General features: G+C 38.5%; 1 protein-coding gene across 7 annotated transcripts in view; it reads left to right on the top strand.

The window, feature by feature from the left end:
- The window catches only part of LOC117345258, a 125,289-nt gene that overhangs the window by 65,072 nt on the left and 38,955 nt on the right, over window positions 1–21,262 (top strand). For all 7 annotated transcript variants that reach the window (XM_033908292.1, XM_033908299.1, XM_033908295.1 and 4 more), the window contains 3 exons: window positions 15,408–16,225; window positions 17,896–18,020; window positions 19,379–19,424. In XM_033908292.1, the coding sequence (XP_033764183.1) occupies window positions 15,408–16,225; window positions 17,896–18,020; window positions 19,379–19,424 (989 nt within the window). The remainder of the gene's footprint in view (window positions 1–15,407; window positions 16,226–17,895; window positions 18,021–19,378; window positions 19,425–21,262) is intronic.

The following is a 21,262-nucleotide window of genomic DNA, read 5'->3' on the forward strand; positions in this document are numbered from 1 at the left end:
ATTATTATGACATTAGATTTTGTTCCAGTTGAGGTTGTGTAATAATCTTATCGACTTTGTCCATGGATGAAATGTAGATGAGTGTAGATGACTGATTAGTTGCGACTTTCTCCTCTACCGAGAGTTTCATCAACAACATTTAAGATTGACCAATGATATCCTGGATATTTCTGGGAATTTCCGTACAGTCACAGGATTTACGGATGAACTGTGTATCACTGTTAACGAAGAACTGCCGAGTTCGGCCATCGTCTGCCAGATGTAGCTTTTGCATTGGACAGGTATTACATATATTCCGTGTCTTGTTACCATTGTGTAATTGATATTGTTGATATATAATACAATATCAAAACCAAAAACTGTTTGTTAGATATACGTGATATTCCAAACCAAATTTTACATTGTGTTAGTGGGTGTCTGTTAAATATACCAAATTTTACATTGTGTTAGTGGGTGTCTGTTAAATATACCAAATTTTACATTATGTTAGTGGTTGTCTGTTAGACAAACCAAATTTTACATTGTGTTGGTGGGTGTCTGTTAGACAAACCAAATTTTACATTGTATTAGTGGGTGTCTGTTAGACAAACCAAATTTTACATTGTATTAGTGGGTGTCTGTTATATATACCAAATTTTACATTGTATTAGTGGGTGTCTGTTAGACAAACCAAATTTTACATTGTATTAGTGGGTGTCTGTTAGACAAACCAAATTTTACATTGTGTTAGTGGGTGTCTGTTAGACAAACTAAATTTTAAACTGTGTTAGTGGGTGTCTGTTAGACAAACCAAATTTTACATTGTATTAGTGGGTGTCTGTTAGACAAACCAAATTTTACATTGTATTAGTGGGTGTCTGTTAGACAAACCAAATTTTACATTGTATTAGTGGGTGTCTATTAGATATACCAAATTTTACATTGTGTTGGTGGGTGTCTATTAGACAAACCAAATTTTACATTGTATTAGTGGGTGTCTGTTAGACAAACCAAATTTTACATTGTGTTAGTGGGTGTCTATTAGATACACCAAATTTTACATTGTGTTGGTGGGTGTCTGTTAGATATACCAAATTTTACATTGTGTTGGTGGGTGTCTGTTAGACAAACCAAATTTTACATTGTGTTGGGGGGGGGGGGGGGGGGGGGGGGGTGTCTGTTAGACAAACCAAATTTTACATTGTGTTAGTGGGTGTCTTTTAGACAAACCAAATTTTACATTGTGTTGGGGGGTGTCTGTTAGACAAACCAAATTTTACATTGTGTTGGTGGGTGTCTGTTAGACAAACCAAATTTTACATTGTGTTAGTGGGTGTCTGTTAGACAAACCAAATTTTACATTGTGTTAGTGGGTGTCTATTAGACAAACCAAATTTTACATTGTGTTAGTAGGTGTCTGTTAGATTAACCAAATTTTACACTGTGTTAGTGGGTGTCTATTAGACAAACCAAATTTTACATTGTGTTAGTGGGTGTCTGTTAGACAAACCAAATTTTACATTGTGTTGGTGGGTGTCTGTTAGACAAACCAAATTTTACATTGTGTTAGTGGGTGTCTGTTAGACAAACCAAATTTTACATTGTGTTAGTGGGTGTCTGTTAGACAAACCAAATTTTACATGTGTGGGTGGGTGTCTGTTAGACAAACCAAATTTTACATTGTGTTAGTGGGTGTCTGTTAGACAAACCAAATTTTACATTGTGTTAGTGGGTGTCTGTTAGACAAACCAAATTTTACATTGTGTTAGTGGGTGTCTATTAGACAAACCAAATTTTACATTGTGTTAGTAGGTGTCTGTTAGATTAACCAAATTTTACACTGTGTTAGTGGGTGTCTATTAGACAAACCAAATTTTACATTGTGTTAGTGGGTGTCTGTTAGACAAACCAAATTTTACATTGTGTTGGTGGGTGTCTGTTAGACAAACCAAATTTTACATTGTGTTAGTGGGTGTCTGTTAGACAAACCAAATTTTACATTGTGTTAGTGGGTGTCTGTTAGACAAACCAAATTTTACATGTGTGGGTGGGTGTCTGTTAGACAAACCAAATTTTACATTGTGTTAGTGGGTGTCTGTTAGACAAACCAAATTTTACATTGTGTTGGTGGGTGTCTGTTAGACAAACCAAATTTTACATGTGTTAGTGGGTGTCTGTTAGACAAACCAAATTTTACATTGTGTTGGTGGGTGTCTATTAGACAAACCAAATTTTACATTGTGTTGGTGGGTGTCTGTTAGACAAACCAAATTTTACATTGTATTAGTGGGTGTCTGTTAGACAAACCAAATTTTACATTGTGTTGGTGGGTGTCTATTAGACAAACCAAATTTTACATTGTGTTAGTGGGTGTCTGTTAGACAAACCAATTTTTACATTGTGTTGGTGGGTGTCTATTAGACAAACCAAATTTTACATTGTGTTAGTGGGTGTCTGTTAGACAAACCAAATTTTACATTGTGTTGGTGGGTGTCTATTAGACAAACCAAATTTTACATTGTGTTAGTGGGTGTCTGTTAGACAAACCAATTTTTACATTGTGTTGGTGGGTGTCTATTAGACAAACCAAATTTTACATTGTGTTAGTGGGTGTCTGTTAGATATACCAAATTTTACACTGTGTTAGTGCGTGTCTGTTAGACAAACCTGATATTCCAAACCATATTTCAAGGCCAAAACCTTTAGAACTTCCCACAGAACTTCATCTTATCGTGGATGCCAAGATTGAAAAATTCCTAGTTTGCAAAATTATCAAATGTGTGAATTATAATTCTGATGTCGGTTTTTTTTTCAACTAAGATATATCTTCCCAGGTTACCCCCAAAAACAATGGCTCATATAATAGACTTATTTTGAATTTGAAACAGTTAAATCAGTTTAATTCGGGGCAAATTTCATTAAAAAGTAACGATTACATGATGCTATCTTTAGAAATATTTAATTGAATAAAGAACATTACAAAATGATTATTAGAAATATTTAATTAAATAAAGAAATTACAAAATGATTATTAGAAATATTTAATTAAACAAAGAACATTACAAAATTATTATAAAAATCACACTTATATAACTGTAGATGTGGTCAAAAAGAATTTTAAAGAATTTGACTTTTTTATGATAAACAGCAGGTACATTACCTGTCCATTGTCATTATTGATATAAAACATCAAAGATTATACCAAGGAAGGTATGAATTGAAATATTTTAAACTGAGTTTTTTCTGCCTATATATTTAGTCCCAATTCTCAATCCTGTATGCTGTTTATTTTTCCAAATATTAAGTCATCAAAATCCCAAAATTTTAAAATCTGGTATTTTATTATGCAGTAACACACTTTACTGTAAATGAAATCCCAATACATACGGATCAGTTGTCATAGAATGATTAAATACGGAACAGAAAACAAAGTCTAGATGCTGTTGTCGGACCAAAGGGTTGAGCAAAGTCGACTAAACTTGTGCGTCGTGACTTCTTGTTTCTCTTCACATGCGCATTACAGGTTACCAAAGTGAGTGCACTTCTACAACAGTTAGATCAAAGTCACAATAGTAGACGCTCAAAGTAGGCCAGATACTGATGAAAGATTCTCATGCCGTTTCCAAAAGCAGATGTGCCAAGATGAATTTGAGCAGATGTGCAAAGTCAGTCCATAATTACATGTAATTAACAGTAATAATCTACATTTTTGTGTCGCCTTTGAAAAAGGAGACATATAGGTATTACTTTTCGGCGGCGTCGGCGGCGTCAGTGTCGGTGTCTGCGTCGTCCGGAAAATGGTTTTCGTGCGATAACTTTAGTAGTTTGGAACGGATTAATTCGAAACTTCATGGGAAGGTTCATTACCATGATAGCTCGGACAAGTTCGATAACCAAAATTATTCGCACCTTTTTAAAAGAGTTATAGCCCTTTAATTTTTTGCGAAAATGGTTTCCACTCAATAACTTGAATAATTATTACAGGATTAATTTGAAACTTCATTGGAAGGTTCGTTACCATAATACTGTGGACAAGTTCGTTAACCAAATTTATTCGCACCATTTTAAAAGAGTTATGGCCCTTTAATGTTTTGCGAAAATGGTTTCCACTCAATAACTTGAATAATTATTACTGGATTAATTTGAAACTGCATGGGAAGGTTCGTTACCATAATACTGTGGACAAGTTCGTTAACCAAATTTATTCGGACCTTTTTAAAAGAGTTATAGCCCTTTAATTTTTTTTGCGAAAATAGAATGTTCGTTACCATAATACTGTTGACAAGTTTGTCATTGTTTTTTTTTATTCAAGTCCTAATTTTAAAGAGTTATGACCCTTTAATTATTCGCATACACAGGCGACACCTCCACTTCCGTGGAATTCTTGTTTTAAAAAATATAGTACAACTCTAAAATACGCAGAAGTGAAGAAAAATTAGGAAAGTTATCAAGTTTCACAAACTACTTTAAATCTGTAGTTTTCACCGTCACATGGGATGCTGAAATGCTGATGTGGCTCCCAAAACGAACAGTTCTCAAACCAACCTTGGTCAGGTTCTCCCGCGGCGAACATATCTGTGTCCATCAAACTTCCATCTGTGTACCTCCATTCCCCGGAGACGTATATCCCATCTGTATGATAGCGCTGACTCAGCTGAAACTCATTAACAAGGGCAAGACCTTCGTTTGTTGTCGTGACGCGGAAAAGACGTGCTCCTCTAGCTGAACAATAAGCTACTGCCTCGTAATGTGTAGCTTTGTAACTCTCCGGAGCTAGCAGTGTAACATGACGTGAGCAAACAAACCCAGGAGTTGTCCATTGTCCGTTGGCTTGGCATGTGATCGGCTGTGGAGGACCAGTGTAGGTTTTATTGACGTCACCGTCGCAGGTGTAGTCAATCACTGTACTATCCATTTTGAGCGTCGCATTCTCCACTTCTGGTGGAGCGCCACAATCGGAGCTAACACAAGCAAGTTGTTTACTCAACAGAGTGACACACACATCTCCGGCAGTGGTATTGAAATCACTTGCACCGTTCAACATATCGGCACGTTCTTGATAAAAAACATTTGAATAAGTACCTACTGAGTCCCCAGGAGATGTTCCCAGATCCACGTAGCAAGTTAAACTACTGACATGGAAAACAAGAGCCTGGCAATCACGATGTGCCACACACCTGTTCCGACACTGTTGAAGCCCAATGATAGGAATGGATGTGTAACCGCTCACATCGATGGAGTCAACCTTTTCTGGCAGCTCAAAACTCGGGTTAATGAGGAGCACTAACTCGGCAAATACTAAAAATAGCATTACGTCTATTTGACCGATTATTGGCCTCAAAAATATAACTGGCGTTGTTTTGACTTTAACAAAAAGACCAACTATTCATCTCAAGTGTTTGTAACATCCGAACTTTGTCAAGTCAGAAAATTTTGTAGAATTTATAAAATTTCTGTGTCCCAAGCATAAACTTTGTGTATTAGTTGCCGTCCGTTGACAGGTTTTTTTTTCTCTGTCTACCCCTCTCATACTGAGATGCTGTCCAGATCTACATTCTAAAGAAATACAAACCGTAATGCCATGTAACATAATTTGTGATTGGACGCTGGGGTTCAGTCATCTGTTACCATTTTCTCCATTGGCTAATTAAATACTAATATTTGATAGTAATGGTTTTATCCTGTGACAATCATTAATTCATTGTTGTCATCAACATTTGTGTAAGATGTCATCATTTGTATACCATGGGCTCAGGGAAGATAATTCATTGTCAGAAAAACAATATTTACAGACATTATCAGTTAGGTCAGGTAAATTATTTATAAAATATTGATTAGATTTGATCAACTATAAACATTGTCATCTATAAATGTCATACATTCATAGAAAGTTTTGATATTTTTTTCATGCGTGATTGAAATTCTATCAAACCCCGTTGGACCTTCAGTACTGTAAATGGGGAAATTAACATAACAACAATGATAAAAGAATGAATAAACATGTTATCAGATAGACACGATGTATTACGAGGAAATTAACATAGAGGAAATAAATTACTCATATTAATTGGTTCATATAGGTATGATCATGTTTCTTATACAAATTACACAATATAGCATCAGTGTTAGGCGTATGCCTGGCAGAACTTTTTATAAAGTCAGGAAAATCTAATCAGATAATATAATGCGTACTGGGAATGTTTTTCTCAAAAGGATCTCCCGATTCATTTGGAACCTTCCAGCTGAAAATGGCTTGTCATTGTTTGACAAAACGATATTATTAGGCATCATGCGGTTTTGATTATTTATGGTTATAAGATAAATTGGATATTAACAGGAAGCTTTGAATGGTTAACAAGTCTACCATTTCAATGTTACAGTACCTTTTTTTAGGTCAGGCAATCAAACCATTCGTCAATACTACTCTCTGCTAATCCACTAATTATTACAGCTTCCTTTTAATTATGTATGATCAGGAGACAATGTTAGAGTCCACTTGCCTGCGACAACCATTTTTTGTGATCAGGAAAGTAGATGTGCAAGACCGAAGTAGAAGTTATTCTTTATATTATAAATTGTTGAACTAGCCGAAGTGATTATGATGTGAAACCTAGCATGTAACATGAATGTGCTGTTCAACAAATCACCAAAACGGAGAAGATAAGCGTAAGCCCGTTCGTTGATAACAAGCAATAAATTTCTGAGACAAGATCAAATATCTAATCATAATCGAGATTATTTTCTCAAGGTCAAATATCTAATCATAATCCAGATCATTATCTCAAGGTCAAATATCTAATCATAATCCAGATCATTATCTCAAGGTCAAATATCTAATCATAATCCAGATCATAATCCAGATCATTCAGTATCAGGAGAGAAATCATAATCCAGATCATTCAGTATAAGGAGAGAAAAAATGCAGTAACGGAATGATTTACATTGATAAGGTCGGAGCAAAAACATATGGGACAGTAATTAGCTGGAATCTAAATAAACATGGCGGACATTTTAACACAAAGATGAATCAATCTAAGCATTAAACTTCATCCTCCCCCTCAGTATCTGTTAGTGGCCTTGGTACCTGGATCTATAGAGTATCTGTTCGTGGCCTTGGTACCTGTATCTATAGAGTATCTGTTAGTGGCCTTGGTACCTGGATCTATAGAGTATCTGTTAGTGGCCTTGGTACCTGGATCTGTAGAGTATCTGTTAGTGGCCTCGGTACCTGGATCTGTAGAGTATCTGTTAGTGGCCTTGGTACCTGGATCTGTAGAGTATCTGTTAGTGGCCTTGGTACCTGGATCTATAGAGTATCTGTTAGTGGCCTTGGTACCTGGATCTATAGAGTATCTGTTAGTGGCCTTGGTACCTGGATCTGTAGAGTATCTGTTAGTGGCCTTGGTACCTGGATCTGTAGAGTATCTGTTAGTGGCCTTGGTACCTGGATCTATAGAGTATCTGTTAGTGGCCTTGGTACCTGGATCTATGGAGTATCTGTTAGTGGCCTTGGTACCTGGATCTATAGAGTATCCGTTAGTGGCCTTGGTACCTGGATCTGTAGAGTATCTGTTAGTGGCCTTGGTACCTGGATCTGTAGAGTATCTGTTAGTGGCCTTGGTACCTGGATCTATAGAGTATCTGTTAGTGGCCTTGGTACCTGGATCTGTAGAGTATCTGTTAGTGGCCTTGGTACCTGGATCTATAGAGTATCTGTTAGTGGCCTTGGTACCTGGATCTGTAGAGTATCTGTTAGTGGCCTTGGTACCTGGATCTGTAGAGTATCTGTTAGTGGCCTTGGTACCTGGATCTATAGAGTATCTGTTAGTGGCCTTGGTACCTGGATCTATAGAGTATCTGTTAGTGGCCTTGGTACCTGGATCTATAGAGTATCTGTTAGTGGCCTTGGTACCTGGATCTGTAGAGTATCTGTTAGTGGCCTTGGTACCTGGATCTGTAGAGTATCTGTTAGTGGCCTTGGTACCTGGATCTATAGAGTATCTGTTAGTGGCCTTGGTACCTGGATCTATAGAGTATCTGTTAGTGGCCTTGGTACCTGGATCTATAGAGTATCTGTTAGTGGCCTTGGTACCTGGATCTATAGAGTATCTGTTAGTGGCCTTGGTACCTGGATCTATAGAGTATCTGTTAGTGGCCTTGGTACCTGGATCTATAGAGTATCTGTTAGTGGCCTTGGTACCTGGATCTATAGAGTATCTGTTAGTGGCCTTGGTACCTGGATCTATAGAGTATCTGTTAGTGGCCTTGGTACCTGGATCTATAGAGTATCTGTTAGTGGCCTTGGTACCTGGATCTATAGAGTATCTGTTAGTGGCCTTGGTACCTGGATCTATAGAGTATCTGTTAGTGGCCTTGGTACCTGGATCTATAGAGTATCTGTTAGTGGCCTTGGTACCTGGATCTATAGAGTATCTGTTAGTGGCCTTGGTACCTGGATCTATAGAGTATCTGTTAGTGGCCTTGGTACCTGGATCTATAGAGTATCTGTTAGTGGCCTTGGTACCTGGATCTATAGAGTATCTGTTAGTGGCCTTGGTACCTGGATCTATAGAGTATCTGTTAGTGGCCTTGGTACCTGTATCTATAGAGTATCTGTTAGTGGCCTTGGTACCTGGATCTATAGAGTATCCGTTAGTGGCCTTGGTACCTGGATCTATAGAGTATCTGTTAGTGGCCTTGGTACCTGGATCTGTAGAGTATCTGTTAGTGGCCTTGGTACCTGGATCTATAGAGTATCTGTTAGTGGCCTTGGTACCTGGATCTATAGAGTATCTGTTAGTGGCCTTGGTACCTGGATCTGTAGAGTATCTGTTAGTGGCCTTGGTACCTGGATCTGTAGAGTATCTGTTAGTGGCCTTGGTACCTGGATCTATAGAGTATCTGTTAGTGGCCTTGGTACCTGGATCTATAGAGTATCTGTTAGTGGCCTTGGTACCTGGATCTGTAGAGTATCCGTTAGTGGCCTTGGTACCTGGATCTATAGAGTATCTGTTAGTGGCCTTGGTACCTGGATCTATAGAGTATCTGTTAGTGGCCTTGGTACCTGGATCTATAGAGTATCTGTTAGTGGCCTTGGTACCTGTATCTATAGAGTATCTGTTAGTGGCCTTGGTACCTGGATCTGTAGAGTATCTGTTAGTGGCCTTGGTACCTGGATCTATAGAGTATCTGTTAGTGGCCTTGGTACCTGGATCTATAGAGTATCTGTTAGTGGCCTTGGTACCTGTATCTATAGAGTATCTGTTAGTGGCCTTGGTGCCTCCATCTATAGATTATCTGTTAGTGGCCTTGGTACCTGGATCTATAGAGTATCTGTTAGTGGCCTTGGTACTTGGATCTATAGGATTTACATTGTTAATGGTACATACCTGATTCCTGTGGTTTATGAAGATAGCAAGTGGGAATTGAATGATGACTAATGAGACGAAAGGAATTCAGACCTGCGATTCAGAAATTTGAAATAAAAGGAAGAAAAAGAATTTTCAACTTCTTGTAACATGTTTGTTTCCGTATTCAACAACCTGTAAGATGTTTGTTTCCATATTCAACAACCTGTAACATGTTCGTTTCCGTATTCAACAACTTGTAAGATGTTTGTTTCCATAATCGACTACAGCTGTGTCTGTTTCCATATTCAACTACCTGTATCAGTCGATTACCTGTATCAGACGACTATCTGTATCACGACTACCTGTATCACGACTACCTGTATCACGACTACCTGTATCAGTCGACTACCTGTATCAGTCGACTACCTGTATCAGTCGACTACCTGTATCAGTCGACTACCTGTATCACGACTACCTGTATCAGACGACTACCTGTATCACGACTACCTGTATCAGTCGACTACCTGTATCACGACTACCTGTATCACGACTACCTGTATCAGTCGACTACAACTACCTGTATCACGACTACCTGTATCAGTCGACTACCTGTATCAGTCGACTACCTGTATCAGTCGACTACCTGTATCACGACTACCTGTATCACGGCTACCTGTATCAGTCGACTACCTGTATCACGACTACCTGTATCAGTCGACTACCTGTATCAGTCGACTACGACTACCTGTATCACGACTACCTGTATCAGTCGACTACCTGTATCAGTCGACTACCTGTATCAGTCGACTACCTGTATCACGACTACCTGTATCACGGCTACCTGTATCAGTCGACTACCTGTATCAGTCGACTACCTGTATCAGTCGACTACCTGTATCACGACTACCTGTATCAGTCGACTACCTGTATCAGTCGACTACCTGTATCACGACTACCTGTATCAGTCGACTACCTGTATCAGTCGACTACCTGTATCAGTCGACTACCTGTATCACGACTACCTGTATCACGACTACCTGTATCAGTCGACTACCTATATCACGACTACCTGTATCACGACTACCTGTATCACGACTACCTGTATCAGTCGACTACCTGTATCACGACTACCTGTATCAGTCGACTACCTGTATCACGACTACCTGTATCACGACTACCTGTATCAGGGCTACCTGTATCAGTCGACTACCTGTATCACGACTACCTGTATCAGTCGACTACCTGTATCAGTCGACTACCTGTATCACGACTACCTGTATCACGACTACCTGTATCAGTCGACTACCTGTATCAGTCGACTACCTGTATCAGACGACTACCTGTATCAGTCGACTACCTGTATCAGTCGACTACCTGTATCAGTCGACTACCTGTATCAGTCGACTACCGGTATCACGACTACCTGTATCACGACTACCTGTATCACGACTACCTGTATCAGTCGACTACCTGTATCAGTCGACTACCTGTATCACGACTACCTGTATCAGTCGACTACCTGTATCAGTCGACTACCTGTATCACGACTACCTATATCAGTCGACTACCTGTATCAGTCGACTACCTGTATCAGTCGACTACCTGTATCACGACTACCTGTATCAGTCGACTACCTGTATCACTACCTGTATCAGTCGACTACCTGTATCACGACTACCTGTATCACGACTACCTGTATCAGTCGACTACCTGTATCACGACTACCTGTATCACGACTACCTGTATCAGTCGACTACCTGTATCAGTCGACTACCTGTATCACGACTACCTGTATCAGTCGACTACCTGTATCAGTCGACTACCTGTATCACGACTACCTGTATCAGTCGACTACCTGTATCACGACTACCTGTATCACGACTACCTGTATCAGTCGACTACCTGTATCAGACGACTACCTGTATCAGTCGACTACCTGTATAAGTCGACTACCTGTATCAGTCGACTACCGGTATCACGACTACCTGTATCACGACTACCTGTATCACGACTACTTGTATCAGTCGACTACCTGTATCAGTCGACTACCTGTATCACGACTACCTGTATCAGTCGACTACCTGTATCAGTCGACTACCTGTATCACGACTACCTATATCAGTCGACTACCTGTATCAGTCGACTACCTGTATCAGTCGACTACCTGTATCACGACTACCTGTATCAGTCGACTACCTGTATCACTACCTGTATCAGTCGACTACCTGTATCACGACTACCTGTATCACGACTACCTGTATCAGTCGACTACCTGTATCAGTCGACTACCTGTATCACGACTACCTGTATCAGTCGACTACCTGTATCAGTCGACTACCTGTATCACGACTACCTGTATCACGACTACCTGTATCAGTCGACTACCTGTATCACGACTACCTGTATCACGACTACCTGTATCAGTCGACTACCTGTATCAGTCGACTACCTGTATCACGACTACCTGTATCAGTCGACTACCTGTATCAGTCGACTACCTGTATCACGACTACCTGTATCAGTCGACTACCTGTATCAGTCGACTACCTGTATCACGACTACCTGTATCAGTCGACTACCTGTATCAGTCGACTACCTGTATCACGACTACCTGTATCAGTCGACTACCTGTATCAGTCGCCTACCTGTATCACGACTACCTGTATCACGACTACCTGTATCAGTCGACTACCTGTATCACGACTACCTGTATCACGACTACCTACATGTATACGTATCACGACTACCTATATCTGTCGACTACCTGTATCAGATTTCAGGTTTTCCTTTGTTGGATATGCATATTAGGAAAAACATGGTAGGAGCTATATGACATAATTTTTGAGGAGGATTTTGCAATCATTCAAATTTTTTTTAAATCGGTGCTATGTGTCAAGGATATTTATTTTATCTGACACAGTAATGTACGAATATTGGTATACGTAGACATAGCAGTACATTATCACAGTAATACTGTACACATTTTATATCATTACCTACCTATAGACCTGCCTGAGGTGTCAGATTTTACATGTTGCCTTCAGCTATGACATCATCATGCGTAACATGAGGTCATGTACCCTGGGTAGGACTGTCTAGGTCGTAGTATATACATGTGCTATCCCTGCCCATTATCAGGCAATGGTTGAACTCATGTGCTACAAGGTTTTAGTGGAAGGATACAGACCAAAAACGCTACAATTTGTAAGATTTTGCTGATTAATGAGGATTCTTGTGATGATCTTATTTTGAACCTTCGACTTTGTCCAGTGATGAAGTTAGTGTTCCGTTCTCATACAAGGATGTCAAGGTCTAGTGATGGAGTCACATATTAGCTGTATTGTGTTCCGTTCTCATACAAGGATGTCAAGGTCTAGTGATGGAGTTAGTGTTGCGTTCTCATACAAGGATGTCAAAGTCTAGTGATAAAGTTAGTGTTGAGTTCTCATACAAGGATGTCAAGGTCTAGTGATGGAGTCACATATTAGCTGTATTGTGTTCCGTTCTCATACAAGGATGTCAAGGTCTAGTGATGGAGTTAGTGTTGCGTTCTCATACAAGGATGTCAAAGTCTAGTGATAAAGTTAGTGTTGAGTTCTCATACAAGGATGTCAAGGTCTAGTGATGGAGTCACATATTAGCTGTATTGTGTTCCGTTCTCATACAAGGATGTCAAAGTCTAGTGATGAAGTTAGTGTTGCGTTCTCATACAAGGATGTCAAGGTCTAGTGATGAAGTAAGTGTTGCGTTCTCATACAAGGATGTCAAGGTCTAGTGATGAAGTTAGTGTTCCGTTCTCATACAAGGATGTCAAGGTCTAGTGATGACGTCACATATTAGCTGTATTGTGTTCTGTTCTCATACAAGGATGTCAAGGTCTATCTTAGCTGCTGTATTACTGAGTGAAAATCTTATTGTTTTTACAGGAACAGCTAAAATTTCATCATAATAGTAACGAACATGCGGACATACCACAGCTTCCTGGAACACTACACGCATACATTTTAAACATAGTGGAGCTGGCCATCCTTGATTGTCGTTAACTACACGCATACATCTTAAACATAGTGGAGCTGGCCGTCCTTGATTGGCGTTAACTACACACATACATCTTAAACATAGTGGAGCTGGCCATCCTTGATTGACATTAACTACACACATACATCTTAAACATAGTGGAGCTGGCCATCCTTGATTGACGTTAACTACACACATACATCTTAAACATAGTGGAGCTGGCCGTCCTTGATTGGCGTTAACTACACACATACATCTTAAACATAGTGGAGCTGGCCATCCTTGATTGACATACACTACACGCATACATCTTAAACATAGTGGAGCTGGCCATCCTTGATTGACGTTAACTACACACATACATCTTAAACATAGTGGAGCTGGCCATCCTTGATTGACATACACTACAAGCATACATCTTAAACATAGTGGAGCTGGCCGTCCTTGATTGGCGTTAACTACACACATACATCTTAAACATAGTGGAGCTGGCCATCCTTGATTGACATACACTACACGCATACATCTTAAACATAGTGGAGCTGGCCGTCCTTGATTGGCGTTAACTACACACATACATCTTAAACATAGTGGAGCTGGCCATCCTTGATTGGCGTTAGCAGTTGATAGGATGTTATTTCATTTATTATGGAAAGTTAAAAATTCCATACAAAGTTTGGGGCTGAAATGTGTTTTAAAATGATTTCATAGAATGAAAACAAATATGATTCATGTTTAGTTATATCATACAGAGATTGTATATTAAAATAGATGTATAAAGGTTGTGAGGTAAAACATTTTCTTTTCTAGTGCAGTGTTTAAGATTAGTATGATAACTTTAGCAGTTTTAAAACTTTATCGAATAATTTTTGTGTGAATTAATTTGGTTATTACCTCTCGGATGATAACTTTTGATGACATAATAAAACACTTATAATATTGTTATAGTATTGTTATAGTATTGTTATAGTATTGTTATAGTAACTTTTGATGACATAATAAAACACTTATAATATTGTTATAGTATTGTTATAGTATTGTTATAGTATTGTTATAGTATTGTTTCAAGGAGGTACATTGATCAGTTATATATTTTAGGTTATTTTGTTAGATTAAATCTAAATTGGATAGCAAGTTTTTAACTTTTTATAAATAGATATAATTAACTGACTAACATATACTAGGATGATGTGTTAATGTTAGTGACTTTCAATATTCCTTAACTATTTGTCCTACAGGTAACTAAAATTTCCCATAGGAATTAAAAGCATTACAGAATTAAAGTTCCAATCTAACATTTTTTCTTTTTCCCAATATAGTTTACTATGGACAACTTTAAGTAAGGGATTTTCCAAAGTTAATGAATGTTGATGAATCTTGGGCCTGGAGAAATATTTTCTATAGATAAGATTTTAAGTTCAGCAATTTCCTTTGAGTTAAGGCACGTAGATGAAACAGGTCTGGAGTAAAGGTGAAACTGTGGTCCAGAGTGAAGATGAAACTGGAGTATTGAGTAAAGGTGAAACCAGGGTCTAGAGTAAACTTAAAACTAGGGTCTGGAGTAAACATGAAACTAGGGTCTGGAGTAAAAGTGAAACTGGGGTCTTGAGTAAACATGAAACCAGGGTCTGGAGTAAAAGTGAAACTGGGGTCTGGAGTAAATGTGAAACTGTGGTCCAGAGTGAAGATGAAACTGGGGTATTTAGTAAAGGTGAAAACAGGGTCTTCAGTAAACGTGAAACTAGGGTCTGGAGTAAAGATGAAACCAGGGTCTTCAGTAAAAGTGAAACTGGGGTCTGGAGTAAAGATGAAACCAGGGTCTTGAGTAAAAGTGAGACCGGGGTCTAGAGTGAAGATGAAACCGGGGTCTTGAGTGAAGATGAAACCAGGTCTGGAGTAAAGATAAAACAAGGGTCTAGAGTAAATGTGAAACTGGGGTCTAGAGTAAATGTGAAACTGGGGTCTGGAGTAAAAATGAAACTGGGGTCTAGAGTAAAAAATATTTCCATTTGTATAATGTAATTTTACTGTATATTGAATAGAATCTTTCCTCCATTACAGCGAGCTGTAGAAGGTGATGCTGAGAATGAATCGGATAGCAGTAACTCTGGTATCTACGAACCAATCAACCAAGACTGGGTTAATAAGTTAAAAGTAGAACAGCGTGACCAACCACCGGAGCTCCCTGCAGACAGGAAGAAGAAAAAGAAAAAGAAAGATGGCAATAAGAGTGGAGCGGCAGCAATCGGATCCAAATTAAAAAAGTTATATAATAAACCAAAGAAAAGCAGTGGTGAGCCGGGACTTACTAAAGTGTCGTCCGCTCCTCAGCTAAGTCTGTCGGAACAGACTTCATCTGGGGTGTTAAACAAACTTGGTGATAAATTGAAATTAATCAAACGTGCCAAGTCTTCAGATCCAAAATTACTGGCAGAAGCAGAAGTAGTGATATCGAGTAGCGAATACGACCCTGAAGGATACGACTGTGAGTCAAACGATATGAATATCCCACTGGAAGATATTGTGTACATTGACTCCTCAGACAGTATTGAACTGCCAGAGTCACCAGAACATGAAAACCAAAATAGCTATGAGGACACCGCACCACCCCTACCCCCACGGGTCACATCCGACGAGGAAAGTGCCCCCAAACCACCGCCAAAGACTCGTTCCAGTATGATTAATACAATTGATGCAAATTTGGGACTTGTACCAATGCGACCACCCAAACGGAATAGTTCTCGGCCTCAGTCTGAGGATGAGGCCCCTACTCCTGCTCTACCCCCTCGGAATCGAGTCTCCACCAATTTCAACCTAGACACAGTTGTGCCCGTTAACCCGGGGCTAGTTTCTTCTGCACACTCTACTGGTGATCTCAGGTACATAACCTCCCTCCCCGGGATATAGATAATGCACATCATCAAAATCAACAAATTCAGATGTTTAAATGTTTCATATTGTTTTCAAATTACAAGATTATCTCCCTTGCAATGAGTTAATGATGTATTCAGATTGTTTCCCCGTAATGAGTTTTAAGATGAAGAAGATTATCTTAAGTTTATAATGTACCCAGATTATCTCCCCTGTAATAAGTTGCTGATATACACTTTGATTATCTTCCCTGTAATAAGTTAATGATGTACACAGGTTATCTCCCCTGTAATAAGTTAATGATTTACCCAGATTATCTCTGTAATAAGTTAATGATGTACCCAGATTATCTCCCCTGTAATAAGTTAATGATGTACACAGGTTATCTCCCCTGTAATAAGTTTATGATGTACCCAGATTATCTCCCCTGTAATAAGTTGATGATATACCCTTTGATTATCTCCCCTGTAATAAGTTAATGATGTACACAGGTTATCTCCCCTGTAATAAGTTTATGATGTACCCAGATTATCTCCCCTGTAATAAGTTAATGATGTACCCAGATTATCTCCCCTGTAATAAGTTAATGATATACCCAGATTATCTCCCCTGTAATAAGTTAATGATGTACACAGGTTATCTCCCCTGTAATAAGTTTATGATATACCCAGATTTTCTCCCCTGTAAAAGGTTTATTATGTACTCAGATTATCTCCCCTGTAATACGTTAATGATATACCCAGATTATCTCCCCTGTAATAAGTTTATGATATACCCAGATTATCTCCCCTGTAATAAGTTGATGATGTACCCAGATTATCTCCCCTGTAATAAGTTGATGATGTACACAGGTTATCTCCCCTGTAATAAGTTTATGATATACCCAGATTTTCTCCCCTGTAAAAGGTTTATTATGTACTCAGATTATCTCCCCTGTAATACGTTAATGATATACCCAGATTATCTCCCCTGTAATAAGTTGATGATATACCCAGATTATCTCCCCTGTAATAAGTTAATGATATACCCAGATTATCTCCCCTGTAATAAGTTGATGATGTACCCAGATTATCTCCCCTGTAATAAGTTGATGATGTACACAGGTTATCTCCCCTGTAATAAGTTTATGATATACCCAGATTTTCTCCCCTGTAAAAGGTTTATTATGTACTCAGATTATCTCCCCTGTAATACGTTAATGATATACCCAGGTTATCTCCCCTGTAATAAGTTTATGATGTACACAGATTATCTCCCCTGTAATAAGTTAATGATGTACCCAGATTATCTCCCCTGTAATAAGTTTATGATGTACCCAGATTATCTCCCCTGTAATAAGTTGATGATATACCCAGATTATCTCCCCTGTAATAAGTTGATGATATACACTTTGATTATCTCCCCTGTAATAAGTTGATGATATACACTTTGATTATCTCCCTTGTAATAAGTTGATGATATACACTTTGATTATCTTCCCTGTAATAAGTTAATGATGTACACAGGTTATCTCCCCTGTAATAAGTTGATGATGTACCCAGATTATCTCCCCTGTAAAAGGTTTATTATGTACTCAGATTATCTCCCCTGTAATAAGTTTATGATTTTCTAATCTTGGCCGTAACTCTTGTTTGTTTGGGTTCATTGTATTAATACCCTGATTATCTCCCCTTTGCAGGAATGCAAAAGGCCAATGGCAAGCCAGTAAGGACAGCTATCTCCATGGACACTTGGTACAGTCATCATCCAATAAGGACCTCGACCACTCGGATGGACCACCAGTATCATCCCATCACAAAACTGGTAATGTAGTCAAATACTAGATATTGATTATATATCAAATGGACCACCAGTACTATCCCATCACAAAACTGGTAATGTAGTCAAATACTAGATATTGATTATATATCAAATGGACCAGTACTACCCCATCACAAAACTGGTAATGTAGTCAAATACTAGATATTGATTATATATCAAATGGACCAGTACTACCCAATCACAAAACTGGTAATGTAGTCAAATACTAGATATTGATTATATATCAAATGGACCACCAGTACTACCCTATCACAAAACTGGTAATGTAGTCAAATACTAGATATTGATTATATATCAAATGGACCAGTACTACCCCATCACAAAACTGGTAATGTAGTCAAATACTAGATATTGATTATATATCAAATGGACCACCAGTACCACCCCATCACAAAACTGGTAATGTAGTCGAATTACCAGTTATTACCTGGTATATTAAAAACACTAAGCATTGTGATGCCTGTGATAGATTGGAATCAAACCCACACAGGGGAGACAATCCTTCAATGACCCGAGCTGTTGATGGGACGTTAAACCAAACCAAACCAAACCAAAAACAGGAATGGTAGTTTTATAACCAGTCACTGTACAAGCCATATTGGACGAGTTTCGCACGGATATTGATAGTCTATCTACTTCGATTGTCTCGCTAACTTACTTGACGAAGTGATTGGTTATCTGCTGTCTGTGATGTCATCATTGTTGAGGTACCAGAGGGGAAATTAATTGAAAGCAAAATGTGACTGATAAAGTCAGAGAGATCCGAATGTTCATACAGAATTGTATACATAGTGGTGCTGTTATTTGGTTATAGTCAGAAATGGATAAAATCAGAGAGACCTTGTCAACAACCTGTGTATGAGAGAAACTCCACATTCCACCTGACACAAGTTAAAATCTATACAGTACCCATCTATCTCAAACTTTACTGTTTACAAACTACTTTTTGGAAAGCTACTACTTGTATCTTAGGTCAAACAATATAAATTAGATAACCCCCTGGTTGTTGTTATACTCATGCATGAAGACTGCAGAATTTTTAGGAGAGTTAAGTTATTAATTTGTAGGAGAGTTAAGTCATTAATTTGTAGGAGAGTTAAGTTATTAATTAGTTTTTAGGAAAGCTAAGTTATTAATTTGTAGGAGAGTTAAGTTATTAATTCGTAGGAGAGTTAAGTTATTAATTAGTTTTTAGGAGAGCTATGTTATTAATTTGTAGGAGAGTTAAGTCATTAATTAATTTGTAGGAGAGTTAAGTTATTGATTGATTTTTAGGAGAGTTAAGTTGTTAATTAGTTTTTAGGAGAGCTAAGTTATTAAAAAATTGATTTCTGTTACAGATGATGAGAACATCTACATAGAATGTGATCGACCTACAGGACAGGAGTAAGTGATGTAACGATCTAATTAGGTTCCCATTGACAATCTTGTCCTACAGGACAGGAGTAAGTGATTTAACGATCTAATTAGGTTCCCATTGACAATCTTGTCCTACAGGACAGGAGTAAGTGATTTAACGATCTAATTAGGTTCCCATTGACAGTCTTGTCCTACAGGACAGGAGTAAGTAATTTAACAATCTAATTAGGTTCCCATTGACAATCTTGTCCTACAGGACAGGAGTAAGTGATTTAACGATCTAATTAGGTTCCCATTGACAGTCTTGTCCTATAGGACAGGAGTAAGTGATTTAACGATCTAATTAGGTTCCCATTGACAATCTTGTCCAACAGGACAGGAGTAAGTGATTTAACGATCTAATTAGGTTCCCATTGACAATCTTGTCCTACAGGACAGGAGTAAGTGTTTTAACGATCTAATTAGGTTCCCATTGACAGTCTTGTCCTACAGGACAGGAGTAAGTGATTTAACCATCTAATTAGGTTCCCATTGACAATCTTGTCCTACAGGACAGGAGTGATTTAACGATCTAATTAGGTTCCCATTGACAATCTTGACCTACAGGACAGGAGTAAGTAATTTAACTGTCTAATTAGGTTCCCATTGACAATCTTGTCCTACAGGACAGGAGTAAGTGATTTAACGATCTAATTAGGTTCCCATTGACAATCTTGTCCTACAGGACAGGAGTAAGTGATTTAACGACCTAATTAGGTTCCCATTGACAATCTTGACCTACAGGACAGGAGTAAGTGATTTAACGATCTAATTAGGTTCCCATTGACAATCTTGTCCTACAGGACAGGAGTAAGTGTTTTAACGATCGTATTAGGTTCCCATTGACAGTCTTGTCCTCTGGACAGGAGTAAGTGATTTAACGATCTGATTAGGTTCCCATTGACAATCTTGTCCTACAGGACAGGAGTAAGTGATTTAGCGATGTAGTTAGGTTCCCATTGACAATCATCTCCTACAGGACAGGAGTAAGTGATTTAACCATCTAATTAGGTTCCCATTGACAGTCTTGTCCTACAGGACAGGAGTAAGTGATTTAACGATCTAATTAGGTTCCCATTGACAATCTTGTCCTACAGGACAGGAGTAAGTAATTTAAAGATCTAATTAGGTTCCCATTGACAGTCTTGTCCTACAGGACAGGAGTAAGTGATGTAACCATCTAATTAGGTTCCCATTGACAATCTTGTCCTACAGGACAGGAGTAAGTGATTAAACGATCTAATTAGGTTCCCATTGACAGTCTTGTCCTACAGGACAGGAGTAAGTGATTTAACGATCTAATTAGGTTCCAATTGACAGTCTCGTCCTACAGGACAGGAGTAAGTGATTTAACGATCTAATTAGGTTCCCATTGACAATCTTCTCCTACAGGACAGGAGTAAGTGATTTAACGATCTAATTAGGTTCCCATTGACAATCTTGTCCTACAGGACAGGAGTAAGTGATTTAGCGATCTAATTAGGTTCCCATTGACAATCTTGTCCAACAGGACAGGAGTAAGTGATTTAACCATCTAATTAGGTTCCCGTTGACAATCTTGTCCTACAGGACAGGAGTAAGTGATTTACCGATCTAATTAGGTTCCCATTGACAATCTTGTCCTACAGGACTCCAGTTAGTTATCTAACGATCTAATTAGGTTCCCCATTGACAGTCTTGTCCAACAGGACAGGAGTAAGTGATTTAACGATCTAATTAGGTTCCCATTGACAGTCTTGTCCTACAGGACAGGAGTAAGTGATTTAACGATCTAATTAGGTTCCCATTGACAATCTTGTCCTACAGGACAGGAGTAAGTGATTTAA

This window comes from Pecten maximus, chromosome 16, assembly GCF_902652985.1.
Source record: "Pecten maximus chromosome 16, xPecMax1.1, whole genome shotgun sequence".
NCBI classification, from domain to species: Eukaryota; Metazoa; Mollusca; class Bivalvia; order Pectinida; family Pectinidae; genus Pecten; species Pecten maximus.